The sequence below is a fragment of the Microtus ochrogaster genome (genome assembly GCF_000317375.1).
Source record: "Microtus ochrogaster isolate Prairie Vole_2 chromosome 6 unlocalized genomic scaffold, MicOch1.0 chr6_random_2, whole genome shotgun sequence".
Taxonomy (NCBI): Eukaryota; Metazoa; Chordata; class Mammalia; order Rodentia; family Cricetidae; genus Microtus; species Microtus ochrogaster.
Window position 1 is genome coordinate 2,521,353 of NW_004949095.1, and position 16,845 is coordinate 2,538,197.

At 49.5% G+C, this 16,845-nt stretch overlaps 1 protein-coding gene across 5 annotated transcripts in view; it reads left to right on the top strand.

Moving 5' to 3' along the window:
• Rgs8 (regulator of G protein signaling 8) overlaps positions 1 to 7,943 on the top strand; it is a 43,492-nt gene extending 35,549 nt beyond the window's left edge. For all 5 annotated transcript variants that reach the window (XM_005363878.2, XM_013352538.2, XM_013352539.2 and 2 more), the window contains 2 exons: positions 1,519 to 1,685; positions 3,129 to 7,943. In XM_005363878.2, coding sequence (XP_005363935.1) covers positions 1,519 to 1,685; positions 3,129 to 3,311 — 350 coding nt within the window. In that variant the 3' untranslated portion in view covers positions 3,312 to 7,943. The remainder of the gene's footprint in view (positions 1 to 1,518; positions 1,686 to 3,128) is intronic.
• Positions 7,944 to 16,845: the final 8,902 nt, after the last annotated feature.

Genomic DNA, 16,845 nt, shown 5'->3' on the forward strand with positions numbered 1-16,845 from the left:
ACACACACTCACACACACACTCACACACACATACACACACACACACACACACACACACACACACACACACACGGTGGGGTGGTTGAGCTAGGGTTAGTTGTGCAAGCCTGTCCTCTCAACCAGGTCTCACTCAGGAGGCTGAGGCAAGATCACAAGCTGAGCCCTATTTGGGCTATGGAGTTAAATTAAAGGCCAGCAACAAAGTAGCAAGGAGGAGAAATGCCAGACACCTCAGTGGTAGATCACTCGCATAGTGTGTAGAGGATTTGGTTTAATGCCCAGTATCAAAAATGGTAACATGAATTTTACAAAAAACATAAAAATGGTCATTGAATCATTTTTTTCCCTTCCAGTTTGGCACCTTATTCTAGGGTGCTCTTCACTTTGGGGACCCTTTCTGGAAAGCTGTCATTGTCATCACACCAAGAGTTAGGACAGCTGACCGCAAACTTTTTCAAATAAAGCACGGTTGGAAGCGCAGCCTATAATAGCTGTCATTTCCCGCCCCGCCCATCAGTGTGGACTGAAAACACTGGCAGTACTATGATGTTGACTAATAAGAGGAAAGATTGGATTAGCCATTAGATAAATAGGCAGAAAAATTATAATCAACCTCAACTAAAGCCTATACTCTGGGTCAGGGAGAGGTTTAGCAGGTAAATGCACCTGTTTCACCAAGCCTGATGACCTGAGGACCATGTCCAGGACCCACACGGGAAAGGAGAGAACTGTCTCATTCAAGTCGTCCTTTGACCTACATACACACACACACACACACACACGCACACACACATACACACACGCACACACACACACGCACACACGCATACACGCACACACGCATACACACACACGCATACACACACGCACACACACATACACACACACATACACACGCACACACATGTGTAATTTTAAAAACTTTTTAAAAATCTAATTTGATAGGCAAATTTCAAAGTAAAAACAAATAGACTGAAACACCAGATACATGCCCTCAAGGGTTTTCTAAAAGACAGAGAGTGCTATCTATCCTTGCAAAAGACTGTTACGGGCTAAACTTCTGTTGAATGTGTTTCTGATAGCGGAAAAAGGTTGGCCCGAGACATCTGTATTCCTGTCCAGCTTGTCTTACAACGGCCCATGTTTTCTCTCTGGTGTGGACTTGGCTTAAGGCAGAGAATGAACAGTGCCTCTCACCTTAGCCTGAAGAGCCATCCAGGCTCACCTGCAGACCTCAGCCTGCTCTGCATCGATGGACGGCAGAGTTTTTCAGGAGTGACCGAGCATACCCACTACTGTCATTACTATGGGATTTTAAACACTTCTGTCTGATACTTCACGCTGATCCTTGGACAAGATGCACGGCTTGCTCTGAGGGTAGCTATGTGTCATGGGGGGGCAGCAGATTTGGACAGTGAGGACAAGAGCACAATAGTGCTGTTTCTCCTTCATCTGCAGTCTTTGGACTCAAGCTTCTTCCTCCCTGTCCGCTTTGTCACCTCTTCTCCGCATCTGTAGATGGGGTGGCGGCCTTCCGTGCCTTCTTGAAGACGGAGTTCAGCGAGGAGAACCTGGAGTTCTGGCTGGCCTGCGAGGAGTTCAAGAAGACCAGGTCAACTGCAAAGCTGGTCTCCAAGGCCCACAGGATCTTTGAGGAGTTCGTGGATGTGCAGGCTCCACGGGAGGTGTGTTGGGCATGACAACTGTCCCCTGAGGTCTTGGAGGGCACCTGAGCCAAGGCCCCTAGGATTTTCTCCTGCTCCAGTGGGCTTCCCACCTCTGGTGGAGCTGATGAGAAAGGGATAGCTTTGGAGAGGCGAAAGACCAGAGTTTTCAGGAAAGGAGTGTTTTTGTTGTCTGTCCGACACATGTTACCCAGGCTGTGTTGCCGCAATGATTTCACAAGGGTAAATTCCCTGGAGCCCGTGTCTGTTTTCCTATTAAAAGCAGCACAGGGGTTACTGAAATAACTCATTGAGTAAAGACACCTGCTGCCGAGCCAGGTGACCTGAGTTTGATCTCTACATCCACGTGATAGAGGAGAGAAATGATTCGTGTGAATTGTCCTCTGACCTGTCCACTAACAAACACATGTGCAATAAAAGGCTTTTAAGGGAGTAAGAACCCTCTTTTAAAGGATTTTGCTAGCCATCTCAGTCCTGCCACTATGTGTGACCATCCTGACTTCATTCAATCTCCCTGAGTCTCATTTTCCCCAATGTAGGAGAGGATACTGCCACACCTTTCAAGGCTACTCTAAGTGTTAGAGATAAAGCACCTACTGAGTGTTTGCCGTTGCTCATCAATGAATATTTATAGTCACTCTCATTGCCGTATTATAATTATGTATAAGTATTCTGAGTTTTAATACGGCATGTCCCTAGGAAGGGTTTAACCGATTAACGGTTTGCTATCTGTATTTAGGTGTAACTTTGACTTGGGTTGTGAGATCTTTACAAGCTGGGTGGAATGCTATTGGCCTCTCTATGGTGACATATAGAGAGATGCATGTTTACTGGGGTCTGTCTATATTTGGCATCCACTGACCTTGGTGGTTAAGATGAGAGGGAAAGCTTAGGGGATCCTTCATTAACAACTGGCTTGAAACTCAACTTACTGTGGTATGAAGATTCTTGATTAGGATCTGTCGATTTGAGGATTATTGCCATGGTTCTAGTACTAATCCGCCTGCTTTAGATAAGCTTTGTATTTATTATTATTATTATTATTATTATTATTATTATTATTATTATTATTATTGAGGCATGGTCTCTTTACATAATACTGGCTGTCCTGGCACTCACTATGCAGACCCAGGCTGGGCTCGAACTCACAGAGATCCCCCTGCCTCTGCCTCCTAAGTGCTGGGATTAAAAGCATGTGCCACTAAACCCAGTTGGTCTCTTTTCTCTTCACTCACCTTATTTTCAATTTAAGACTGTTGGGACTTCAGACTCCTGCTGGAATCCCAAGGAACAAACCCCATAAAATCAGTTTGAGAAACATCCATGACCCTAAAGTTGTGAAATACCACCATTGGTGGTTGTTCCGTAGCTTGGTTCCACTGTCTAGTAGGTGCCTTGGCCTCCGGAGGTCTGTGACCTTGCTCTCTCTGTTTGTATCTCCAGGTGAATATCGATTTCCAGACCCGAGAAGCGACGAGGAAGAACATGCAGGAACCATCCCTGACTTGTTTTGACCAAGCACAAGGCAAAGTACACAGCCTCATGGAGAAAGACTCTTACCCCAGGTTCCTGAGGTCCAAAATGTACTTAGATCTGCTGTCCCAAAGCCAGAGAAGGCTCAGTTAGACCTCAGATGGGGACTCTTGGGAGTCGTTGGCTTTCCCTTCCCCTTGCTGCCAAGACCATATTCTAATGTGAAATGCCCCAAGTGTTCAAAGGCGCTGGTGCTTGAGGTGGGAGGCTGGGAGTGACCAGGGAATGAAGGGCTGTTCCAAAGTATGACCCAGTTTCTGGAGCTGGGATGCTCTTCCATTTACCCAGATTTATGTTTTGGTTAGAGGTAGCAGCGCTGCTGACATCCATCTCTGGGTGGGCCAGTACCTGGCCCTTCAAGATACGCCTTCTTCTGTCATCTCCACTGAGAAGGCAGATTCACTGTGCTGGGCTATTTGTAAATAATGCAAATGCAGTTCCCATCACCTCCATACCATGCCCTCTCCAGCAGGATTCCTGATCTTCACCTGGTCATCTACCCAAGGGAGGAGTAGCTAGAAGACTCAGGTTCTCACCTGGGATTCGCGGTCACGAACCGGTAATCCAACCTGAGTAACCGGACCTCACAGTTTAGAAGAGAGGTGGCTGGGAATTTCAGATTCCTAGCACCGTTGACAGGTGACCTCTGACAAAGGACATATTCCCTGGAGTTGACTGAGTCTTCCGTCTCCACAGGACCACTATGGGAGGAGTCTGGGGTCCCTGCTTAGCCTAAGGAATTCAGTGAACTTCCCTACACTTGCAGCTCTAGAGAGGGTCTTGGGAGACTCCCCCCATGACTTCTGAGTGGAGCTGTCCTTTTGAAAGAGAGACCTCAGGAATCTTCCCCAGTTTATTGAGAACTTTTCTAGACGTGGAGTGACCAGGGAATGTAGCATCGGCGAACTTCTGTGCAATGAGCCTCTGTAGAACCTGTCTGTTGCCTAACACATTCTGTGCCCTCACCTCCCCATGGCGTCACACGTTCCTGATCTCTAGGCCAAAAGGCAGTTTGGCGAAGGGAGGTGAATTCCCACAGCATGACAGCTCTCCTAGTGCTCTCCTGCCGTGCCACCTCCTCCTTCCATGCAGGCCATGTGACCACGATGGGGGAGAATGGAATCCTAGGCTGACATTCCCCTTGCAGCTGGTTTCCTGAGCACACTTCCTTAGAAAGGGTCCACTCTTGGCTATTGAGAAGTAGCTGTCTTCTTGGTCTCTGGCTTCTGGGACTAAACACGAACTGGGAAGATCACTGTGAATACCAGGCTGTGGAAATGTTCCTACAAGGCTTGTGTGGTACCCTGGGGTATCTTGGAAATGTACCTGGAAGATCCAGGAGCAGCATGGAATCTCTGCAGTTATCCAGGAGAAATTGGACCAGTAAACAGAAGATGAACCTGGAAGCTGCTGGTCTCTGGGTGGACTGGATCACAGAAAATGTGGCAGAGGCACTACTTGGGATAATCCACAGCTAGTCAACATGGGATCACGGAAGAACCACAAACTTTTCAACTTGAGCGATTGAAATAATCCATAGCCAGGCTACCCTGGATAGCAGGTGGAGGAAGGCTGGGCTGACACTCTGCTTTTATGGGAGCCTAGCCCTTCTGGGATATTCTAGGGTTTGAATTCTGGTCTTGGAGAATCAGTTCCTTCCTTGGTTGTAGTGGACAAGGCTAAGAAGGCCCTTGAGTCCCATCGTGTTAGTGCCAACTGTCCTCCGAGTGGCACAGTGTCATCTGTGAGTGGGTGTTGGTGTCTGTGTGTGGACCTCAAGGAGAGATTAAAAAAACACCTGTTTCCTAGGCCCCACACTGAAGAGACCCATAGCAGTCACAGTAAGAACTCTGAAGCTTCAGATGGCGTTCCTAGTTAGGTCAGATAGGTTTCCCCACCCTGATATACAAATATTCTTAGCTAAAGCTGCCAGAGTTAATGTAATGGTTAAATTCTCTAACAGGGTATTTTAAACATTGTTTACATATGAAATGTGCATCTTCTGCCAATGCTACTGTCCAGTATGAGGTGCATATAAATTGGACCTGCAGTGATGGAGATGTCCTGGGAGAGGGGCTTTCTCACCACTTGCGCTACCCTAATGCAAAAAGGCCCCACATACACTGTGTGGCACCCTCATTTGGGGCTAGAGTTCTTGCCAACTATTGGTGGAATGAAGGCTGCAGATGGTGATGTCACGACACCCCAGTGACGCCTTCCCACTGTGGGAGGTACAAAGGACCAAGTTTGGGTATCCTGAATTCTGTAGCTAGACAAGGGCACATGAGTCTGTGTCTTTGTAGAGGAGTAGAGATTGTTCTATTTGTGTGTGTGTGTGTGTGTGTGTGTGTGTGTGTGAGAGAGAGAGAGAGAGAGAGAGAGAGAGAGAGAGAGAGAGTTGTGAGTCTTGGGTTGTACACTGCAGACATGATCTTCCCATGTGGGCAGCTTTTCACATGTCCTAGCTCCCCTGCTTCTCACAGAAGGCACTGAGTTTCTCGCTCTGTTACCTCCTCTTAGGCACTTTGGTCATGCCAGCCCAGATTTTGGTTTGTGATGAAACAGAAATGTTTACAACATCTAGAGCAATATTCGAGCATACCTCATCTCTGAACTCCTGTCTCCCAGTCCCCGCCCCTCATCTCTTCCCCCACGAGCCTCATCCACCTCCCCAGGTTGTCATCACAGACGCCACTTCATTTAATGTCTTCCTTTGCTCCGGTCATATAGAATGTGCTGATGACTGGCCCCGAACTCAGGCAAGTCCCGGCAGCAGCAGCAGGACACAGTGCTCTCCATCCCTGAGTGGCGTCCTGGTTCCGCTGAATTCACTTATTTTGGTTCTGGTTTGTGGTTTGCTGTGGCTCTTGTGACTAAGTCGTTCTCAGTCATTGACAGCTTGGGCACTCTGGATGGAATGGGGGTTAATCCTCTGTAGTATTTATTATTAAACACAAGCTTGAATAATAGGGATCACCTTGAAAGCCCCTTACAAATGCTAATTCCCAGGTTCTACACTCAGAGATGCTGATCCTATAGATTTAAGAAGGAACCCAGAAAGCAACATTTAAAAAGAAAAAAGACTTCTGAGTTTGTAATGGCCTGTGGGCATTGGACAAAGATGACCCAAGATGGTAGTTCTCAACCTCGCTGCTCACTAGACTTAGAATAGTTAAATCAGAGAAGTTTAGTGGGAGCCAGGTGGCGGTAGTTTTTAAATATTCCACTAGCAGTTCCAATGTGCGGATGTGGTCAGGAAACAGCTACCTAAGGAATGAAGACGAGCAGAACTGAAGGGTAAAACAGCAGTGGGGCAAGGCCTGAAGGCCAAAAGCAAATGACCAGGACGCCTTGTTTGCTTTGGCAGCTGACTCTTGAGGGGGGTTGCTTCTGACTTGTTACTTTGAGGGCATGTTTGGGTTTACACTACATGCACTACTCGGTAGTATGTCATGCACGCCAAGGTGGGGAATAGGAAGACGCTGGGCTTAGAGCTGTTTTGCCAGGCTTCCCCTGCTTTTTTTTTTTTTTTTTTTTTTTTTACAGCGCTTCCTCCAGGCTTGCTCCGTGAACCCTAACCTTGTTTGTTTCCGTAGACTCTTGTGTCTGGTTGTTCTGTGTCAGGCTGTGCCTCTGAGTAGGGTAGTGGGAATACAGGTTGTGAGTGAGGAGTGTCTTCGTAGTGATGATCGGGATACAACGGCTTCCAAGTTCCTCTGTGGAGGGTGTTTCTTCCCAGGGAGGATCAAACCTGGGAGGCTTTTCTGAGACCGCAGTAAGGTGTGTTTTCCCTCCTTCAAGCCTCGCCATTTTCTCTTTAGTCCCATGTTGGTTAGGCTGCTAGTTGGCTCTATTTTCTGGTGCTTTCCCAGAACTCGCTGCTCTGAGAAACCAAAGCTGTGAAAAGCAAACGCTCTGCCCAGGTGCTTGTCCTGGACAGGGGTCCCAAGCCCCGGACAATGGAGAAACTCTGCTTTTTAGAGGAGGCTTGAGAGCTGGGGGAGGATGGGCAAGGGGGCACCTGAGGAGGAAGGGACAGGGCAGGAGAGCCCCCAGCTACTAGCATGGTAGTTGCACCTCCGTGTCCCAGAGGGAAAGCTGAAAAGGGACACACTCATAGGCAGGATGGTCTTCTAGCAAGAACAACCCCAGAACTCCACCGACCCTGCAGAGGAACTGTGATTTCCCACCCTTGCCTTCAATCGACCAAGTGTCAGCTCCTCTTAAATTCATACCCATGTAGTTAAAACAGAGGTGGTACGGTCATCACTCCTGACCCTGGGAGCCTGTGCCACCATGTCACTTGGCAGGAGACTGAGGAGGGAGAAGCCAAAAGGGGAGATGGCTTTCTGTCCCTGTGGCTTCTCAAGGAGCCTACGAGATGCTGTGAGCCACAAAGGGAGACACCAGGATGGGACTAAAGGCCTCACCAGGTTTCCGGTTTAGAGTCCTCTCAATCAACTGTCCATTTCTTGAACTAACCCCTCCTCTCCCTCCCTTCTGCCAGGTTAGAAAAAGGCGACTAGGTTCCGCATGTGCACTGACCACGGTAGCCTTAGCTGGTCACTCACGGAGCACAACAGGTTTATAGCAACTCATCTGCCACACCAACCGCTTGGCTGACCGAGTCCGCACTGAGTTGTTTCATCACCTTGTAAAGTGGAACACATTCAGCTTTACTATACGCCGGCTGTGAGAACATAATAAACAAAACCTGAACAAGCAGCCCTTTGCTCTCTGCCCACATTTCTGGCCATCTGACTCTTTATGAGGCAACTCTTCACAGAACACATGGATTCCCCAGGGGGAGCATGTGGCGTGGCCTGCGGGGGCTGGCACGGGGCTGGCCACCAGGAACAGCGGGGGTGTGGCTAGACACGGGTTGGTTGAGAATGGTCTGGGGCGGCAGAGGGGGTGCGGTTCTGAGGGTGACTTTGAAACTGTGAAGTGCTATACAAATGCCAGGTGGTATTTTTATTTGTGCCACCCATGGCTTGGAAACGCAGGGAGAGAAAAGGCTGGGGATGGCTTGGGTCTGTTTAGCGGGGCCGTCTGAAAGCGCAGTAGGCTCACAGTGCTTACGGCTTGGAGCTTGCTTTGTGCAGTGGCGTGTCCCTAGAGGGTGTGGCGTTAGTCATCAACCCTTTGTGCCTGGTGCTCAGGTCCTGCTGAGGGGACAGAGGGAGAATGAGACACTGGCTCTGACTGCAAGGGCTTATTCTTCGGGTGGGGCGAAAAGATGGAGCTACATGAGACTTTGATAATCCAAACAAATTGAAATTAAATTAAGATCAGACCAGAGAAGGTCTGGCTTTAGTGGAAAGTTGATTTTTCTTCAAAGGTAAAAACTTTCCGGGCTAAATGACAAAGGGATTATTATGCAAACCGTGCCCTCAAATCCCAATGTGCAGATCAGGAATGATGGCAGGGCAGCTGTAGAGTAGAGCCCTCCCCGGGAATACACATAGAGTAGAGCCCTCCCCGGGAATACCTGTGACGGCTTCTTCTTTTCCCTGTTTTCCTTCCTACTCCTCTTATTGGCAACTGAGGTCTCCATCTCCTATCTCCAGGAGAGAGTGGAGGTGGTGGTTGGGGTGGGGCCAGAAGAAGAGACAAAGGAGGTAAAGGACAAAGTTCTCATGTCTGGTGTGGCTGCCATCTAGCCTGGGCTGTGAGCTCTAAGCCTGAATGGACTCTGGTGCGTCCTTCTAGTTCATTGGTGACCCTGTGTCTCTGGGGACACCCCTTGCAGCCCCATCAATGACAGTGACTTCCCCACTCTCCTGGGCTGTGCCCTGTGGTTTGGTGGCCCCCTGCGGTCTGCCTTCTTCCACAGGTCACAGCATGATCCTGTGCTGGCCTTCAAGAAAGATGCTTACAATTGGTCCTCTGGGAATACTTAGGCCTGACAAAGCAGGAAGTGGGCTTTGTCTGGCAGCCAGGCTCCTTAATCAGCGTGACACAGACATCACTGACTTTCTAGGCTGAAATCAGACCCCTATCTCTGGGCTTCAAGTGTCAGGGGCACTTGCCAGGCTCTTCAAGGGACCATAGGACCTGCTCCCTACTAGGGGTGAGGAGAGAGCTAGGCACCCTCTTCCTCTCTTCCTCCTCTTCCTTCTGGGGATGGGGCATGGTGAGACTAACAGCTCTCAACAGCTTCCTCCATAAAGCTTCACCAAGTCTCTCCAGCTGTGGTCTTCTGCTCTTTGGACAGGGTCTGGGACCCTCTCACAGGCTTTTCACTCCTTCCCTTAATGGTTACTTGGTTTGGAACCGGCTTTTGCATCTGAATGCTCTTCTGAATGCTGACAGAAAGCTCTTGCACAAATAAGAGACTTGGGGGCAACACCAGGAGTTTCCTAACACATAGTTTCTGAGGGAAAAATATGTCCTACATCTACTAAGTGAGAGTCATTGCCAGAGGCAAAGGAGGCCCTTAGGAGAGAGGCTTCTGTGGGAAGTGCTTTAGCCGGTGAACATGGAGCTGCTATGAGAAAACACCACAGGACAATAGAACTGGACGCCTCTTGTGCCACCCCCTGTTTGGCCAAGTTCTAGACCTTACTTCTGAGTTGCAATAGTAGAAAGCAATCATTTTATAAAAAGACCCAAATTCCACCTGTCCGTGCCTCACCCCATAGCACAAAGCCCACATCCCTGGCCACAGTAGCTAGATGGGAAAGGCCACTTCTCAGAACTGCCTTTGATAGGGTCACAGCTACACGCTTTTCCGAGGGGTTTGGATTCTGATGCTAAAATATCTGGATTGGAATCCCAGCTTTAACTCTTGCAAGGCGTACGAGCCTGGGGAAATTCTCACTTGTGAAACTGAAATAACAGAGCTGCGGCTCAGCTCTGATCAGTGAGTAGTCAGCAGAACAGTGTGATGTGCAGCAAGCACAGTGTGCGTCGGTTAAATGAAGCTTTCTCTTAATTGGAAATCATCAGAAATCTCTGCCAGCACTGTTTTCCTTTTGTAACTCCTGTGCTTCTTGTTTGAATATGAAAGAGAACCAAGGCCAGTTTAGGAGGCAAAGGCGATTGCTGTGCAAGCCTGGTGGCGAAGTTCCATCCCTGGAACCTGTGTAAAGGTGCAAGGAGAAAACCAGTCCACAAAGTTGTCCTTTGGCTTCCAAATGCACACCCTGGCCGGTGTGCCCCCCCCCACTAACCATGAGTTCTCACAACATGACAGTAATAAGTAATAATGAAAGAAACCCACGGGAAACCAATGCTATTACAAAATCAATGTGTCATCCCTTCATGGCTACTACATTAGACTCCCCCAAAGGCAGAGGCTATATTCCTCAGTGCCTACTCTAGTCCCCAAATATTTACTGAAAGAATGTTGAATCCACAAGTGCTTAAGGGAGGCACCGCTTCACAGTTTATAGTTTAGGGTGGAGGCAAGAACTCTAAGATCTGGAACTCCTTGGCACTCACAGGATGTTCCTTCCACTTTACAAGCATTGACACCTGCCAGATGAACGTAGGTGGCTGCATGTTTACAAACCAGGAAGATAAAAGGAAAGAACTGGGGGTCAAGAATTTAGCCAGGTGGTTTAGATTCTTCTTCTATCTGGGTCCCTGCAATTGTTCTGTGAGACAGCAGATTAGTTTGTCGGACTGCTGAAACAAAATACCTCGCACAGCCCGGCTGAGACAACAGAACTTTATTGTCTCATAATTCTGGAGCTAAAATTTCGGGATCAAGCTGCTTCTAGGCTGGTTTCCACCGAGGCATCCCTCCTGGACTTGCCGAGGGCCATTTGCTTGCTACTGGGAGGACTTACATCCCTGAGCTGCAGGCTTCAGTCATGTCCCTAGCCCTCCTTCAGGCACCAATGCCAGCCTTGTGGGCACCTGCAGGGGCTAGCTATCTCCAGAGGTAGCTGATCGGAGAGCACAGGGGGTTTGGATCTAGACAACAGGCCAGAGACTCAATGCTGCCCCTGTACAGACCCCTGGGGAAGGCTCTTGACTTCCAAGCATTGGCTTTTATCTGTCATACTTAAAGTACGGAATTACTTACATTCATCTGGTGCCAATGCTTATGAAGTGGAAAGTCCTCAAGAGCCAAGGAACTCCTGGAGTCTCAGCTGTCATAATGGATTAGAGATGTGTCCTTGTTACATCACTTTCATACCCTCACCTCTTTAAAAGTCCTGTCTCCAAATTCAGAGGTTCTAGGGGTTAAGTGTCACCATTGTAAATTTCGGAGAAAAGCAGTTCAGGTCACTATCAGGTAGATACTGTTGTCAGCCCTGAGAACAAAAGAGAACACAGAAGCACAGATAGGTTATTATAGGATATCCCCAAGATCACACAGGGCAGATTTGGCAGAAGTGGGCTTTAGCATTCTGGCACTCTAAATCCAGAGTCAACATCCCAGTGAGAACAGGAGGTTCCTCAGGGGGTGAGGTGGGTGGAGCTTGTGCAAGTGCAGCAGAGGTCCTGTGGGGAGCCTGGGGTGAGCTAAGCTGCTCGAGCAGGAGGGGACAGGTAAGTCTACACCAGTGTGGACTGACTTCTCTGTCTTTTGGTCTCCCGGTGGAAAACAACCATGGTTGAAAGACCTGTTGCAAAGCCTGCCTGCGGGAGGATTGGCCAATTATGTGCCAGGCTGTTCTCTGGCAATGGGGGCAGATACAGTCACTGAGTTTGATTTGTGCCCGCCCTGCCTTTTGTACCGTCTCCACAAGTCCACCAGTTTGTCTCCCATGGCTCATCAAGGGCACAACATTCTTTTTAGGGAGGCTGAGTCACAGCCCTGTCCACAACCTGAGGACATATGGCTCATCTCGCTCATCCGCTGTGGAAAGGCATGTTCCCAGTGTGCAAACTAAAACGGGATCTCCATCTCTCACATGTTAATATTAGCCTTGTGGGCACACATGGGGGCTGGCTCTCCCCAGAGGCAGCTGATGGGAAAGTGTAGAGGATTCTGATCCAGAGAGGCAGGAGACCGAATACTGATACCGTCTAGGACCCTGGGGAAGGTACTTAGCCTCTCCTGGCCTTGCTTTTTTTTATTAGCAAAAGGGGGCCCTATACATTTCCTGGCAGGGTAGCCACAAGGATTATGGGTAATTTCTTGAAACCACCTGGAGCAGGACCAGATATTGGGGTGGTGCTTAAAGAATTGTACCTCTGAGTATTGGAGTTCCTGGTTCTGGTGTGCAGACATAGTAAGACTGGGCCCCTTACCCTTCCCTGAGATTAGAACCTGTCCTGAGGCAGCTGGCAGTTGGGCAGCTGAGGCGGGTGATGGAACTGTGCCTGCAGAAAAACCCAGGACCTCTGCCAGCTTAGAACCAAGGCCTCTTCATTTAAGAGGGTGCTGTGTTCTGCAAGTAAGATAGGCCGGACTAGACACTTGTCACCTAGCTCTTCAACCCACCACCCCAAAGGCAAACAGATTAACTGGATGTTTGAGTTGGCAGAGCTAAAGAAAACAGCCTCCTTGCATCAGATCTACTGATCAGGCACGGACAGCACGTTCTTACCTAATGTATCCCAGCAGGAATCCATCTACACCTTTGACTTGTAGCCTGTGTCTGGGGAAGCACCGCCCACAGTGTAAACTGCTCTGGGGTGAATGGGAATGGAGCCCCTTCCGACTCACACTCGCTGGGATGTGAAAGGATGTGATTTCAGTCACATGTTCTAAAAATGAACATGTCGGGGGTTTTCCAGTAAGGGTATTGTTAAGCCATTTGTAATCAGTGAGAAAGGATCATTGAAACCTGGCCACTTCTCAAGGAGTGATTGGTAGCATCTCCCAGGAGATGACAAGGAAGTGGGGTAAGGGGCTAGGATGTGGGATCTCCAGCTAGGCTTCTGGGAGCTTGTGTATCATGAGCACATTCACATCCCAGTACATATGGATCACTGAAAACTCTGTGAAGTCGGGGAGAGGCCCCTAGGGAGGTGGCTAAGGGCAAGACTCAGAAGTCAACTTGCTCTCTCTGCGGCCTTGGCCTTTGAGAAAGAGCAAGGGACAGGCGCAGGGAGGATCCGATCCTGAAGCAATCAAGGGTAAATAGCCTTGCATACTCCCCTCAGGGGCTGCCACATCTGAGATAAAGCAATCTGAAGGAATAGGGGCTGCGCTTGTGGGTATAGCAGAGCTGGGGAACCCTGTTCCTCTCACTGCTAAGTGGCCTTTTGCAGGCAGCTCTGTCGAGGGACTTGTCTCAGGCAGCAGGAAGCATTCTCACACAGAGGGCCTGCAGCCACCGAGACAAGCTCGCTTTGTTGAGGGAGCAGCTGTTGGCCATTTGTGCCCTGGCCTGGGCTAATTCCTCTTTTGAGTAGGAGCTGGAAGCCTGGATTCTAACATAAAGGAGATGGGAGAGGCATCATGCCATGCTCAGTGCCTCCTGTCTGGATCAGTAACTTCTTGAGGTGAGCCCAGCGTGTTGTTTGTGGTATGCTATCTCTTCGCTTCACCTAAAATCCTACAACAGCCACACACGCCACACACGCCACCCCCAACCACACATACCCACCCTCCCCCCACACCCGCTTAGCATTATGACAGCCGTCCATCCCTGAGGGCCTTTTTGTCTCGCTGGCACCAGCCCCTGTTCTCTCCAGTGTTTAGGGACAGTAGGGAGCATTTCCAGGCTGGACAGAGGCCAGGGAAGGCATCTCAGACCATTAGATTGCCATTACCACCCATTTATAGGACTACAGCCTGTACTTAGTGGCAGCTGGGCAAAGGCTCCCCTGGGTGCCTGCTTGTGTGCACAGGTTGGGGGTGGCTGGAAGAGTCAGGAGATGTCCTCTGAAGCTGTAGAATTGTCTACACATCTGCCACCCATCCAGAGATGAGAGAAACAGGTCAGGGGCACAGAAGTAACACTTCCTATAATCCCGTAGAGAGGCCATTGCGGAGGGGGAGGGGCACGATTCCGTTCCTGGTGTAGGGACACCAGGACAGACATCTCATTTAATCTTCACCGCTACAGGTGTGATCCTTCCTGGGCTCAGAAGGGTTAACCGAGTTCCCTAGTGAGTGGCAGCTGGGATGGCAGACTCTGCCTCCCCGTCGGTGCCCTGGCTCCTAACATAGGCAGAGCCTTCCTGAAGAAAAGGTCCAGGCCTCTCTAGAACAGCATTTTCTCTGTAAGAGGGCTGAGCGTGTGCTAGAACTTTCAGCCGTTGTCATTCTCTCTACCTGGAGTTTGAAGTCTCTCAGGACCCGAGTCAAGGCTGACACTCCTTGGTTGGCAGACCTGTTGCCCAGGACCTTGGCAGGTCACATGATTCCTGTCTTCTTCATTCTCCTGAAGATGAGCGGTAACCCTGGACAACGCTTCAGGGCACAAAGATGAGATCCCTCCCTCTCTACCCGTGGGACTTGGACACTAGATAGGTTTCCAAGCTGACCCTGCACTCTCCCCCTCTAATCTTACTTCAAGCACCTAACACAGTCGTTCTCAACCTGTGGGTCGCGACCTCGGTGCCTCCCCCCCCCCCAAGACTCTGTCTCCGAAAATATTTACATCCTGATTTATAACAACAGCAAAATTACAGTTAAGAGGCAGCAGTGAAATACTTTTGCGGTTGGCGGTCACCACATTGAGGAGCTGCATTAAAGGGTTGCAGCATTAGGAAGGCTGGGAACCTCTGCTGTCGCAAATTCCACTGCCATCCAGCCTATGAGCACTGATCCACCCTCTTGGGAAAAAGTGAGGCTTCTGCCTGAGCCTCGGACCTGTCTTGGGAGGAACTGCATAGACTCTGCAGAGACAATATGCGGATCCAGGAAGCCTGCCAGCCACAGAGCAGCAACAGCTGGCCTGCCTAGGGCATATTTGCCTGGTAATTCTAATTTTTATTTGAATGCCCATCTGCCCCAGCCCTGACATCACAGTGCAGCTGTGGTCTTGTTTTCCCTTCCTGTTGCATGTGCCCAGGGCATGGTCTTGCACTCACTTATGGGCAGTTAAATGGCTCTGTGGGTGGCCTCACCCTGGGTAGCCTGTGTATGGGTAGATGTGAGTATAATGGGCAAAGCAGGAGCAACCAGGAAGGCTCTGGCTCGGGTCAATGTACCCTGGGGGAGGGGCACCTGCCAGGGAAGTGTGGGAGCTTCTCATCTGATCTGAGGGAGGAGGCAATACCCTAGGAGGAGACTGCTCCCCAATCCCAATAGGGGTTGTTTGGTAGGGAAGGGCTCAGCTCTGCAGATTAAAGGGTCACAGAACTCTTCATCAAGACCAAAGCAGGGTTTTCAGGCCCTGTAGTAAGTGCTTGGCATTGCCAGCAAAAATGAGTTCTTATTTCAGAATAAGACTAGAGTGGGGGCCAGCCGTGATAAGCTAAGTACGGATAGGTCACCCAAAGGAAGTTCTTCATTTCCAACCATTATCACCCGCCAGAGTAGAACCCTGCCCTCGATAAATTTAATAAGAGGCCTGAATCTCAGTAGTTTACCCTGAGGTAATACCTGGTTGCAGGACCCGACCACCACCCACTGCCCAAGAACAGACCATTCAAAGGAAAAGCCTAACATTCCAACTGCTGTAGATAAGATCACCTACCAGTGCACATTCACCAAGACACCCCTAGACAAATGTCAGCCAATCAGGGGTCCTGAACCTGAGAGACCCCTCACCCCCACCTTTACTACTATAAAAACCCAATTTTAATTGAGCTTGGGGCTCTCTGGTTATTTCAATACATTGGACATGTGGAGAGACCAAGTTTGCAAACTTGATTAAAATAAAGGCTCCTTGCTTTTACATACGGGACTCGGTCTCATTGTTGGCTTTTGCGGGGACTTCGTGGATTTGGGCATAACAACTTGGAGGTATGAAGGTCTCATCATGATTCTGATGGGGGGGGGGCAAGTTCCACTCTCTGTTTTTCCTCTGTTCTCCCTATAGTGGTCTTGAATGGAAGTCTTGATTCTGGCTGCTTGCTTGCTGTGTGTTGTTGAAAACTTCCAGGAATCATTCTGAGACTCCATTTTCATTTGTTAAGTGGACTTAGTAACCTCAGAGGTGTTCTTGTTTATGCTTGCCACCAAATGTCAGTGGCACGGCTGCGAGTAACAAAAGACTGGACATTTTACACCACGGAGCCCTCACGAGAAAAATTAAAACCTTTACAGGAATATCATGCCGCTGTAAAAATGGAGGCCAGCAACGCTCTATGCCCCTCTAGACGAACCTTAGAAAGACAATGTATGAAAAAGAAAGAAATTTTCTTAACATTTAAACGCAATGAGACTGTGTTGTTTTTTTTAAAAACTGCTGCAAGATCCCCAGCGGCAGTAGGCAGCAGAAATGCTGTAGGTCCCAAATGGTGGCGGCAGGCCATGTGGTGGCAGGCAGCGGGCTCTGGGAGCAGCCAGTCCCAGGCAGAAATGGCTGCTGGTCCCAGAGCAATGGCCCGAGCGGTGGTGGTGGCGGGCCACGTGGCGGCAGACAGTGGGCCCCAGGCAGAGACGGCTGCTGGTCCCAGAGCAATGGCTGGTTACAGGCAGGGAGACACATGGCAGGTGGGCAGAAGACAGAAACATGGATAGACACGACATGCAGGGTGAGGTTGAATGTTTATTCAGGGGGTTATGGAGGAGGAGGAGTGAAGGGGGGACAGAGAGAGAGAGAGA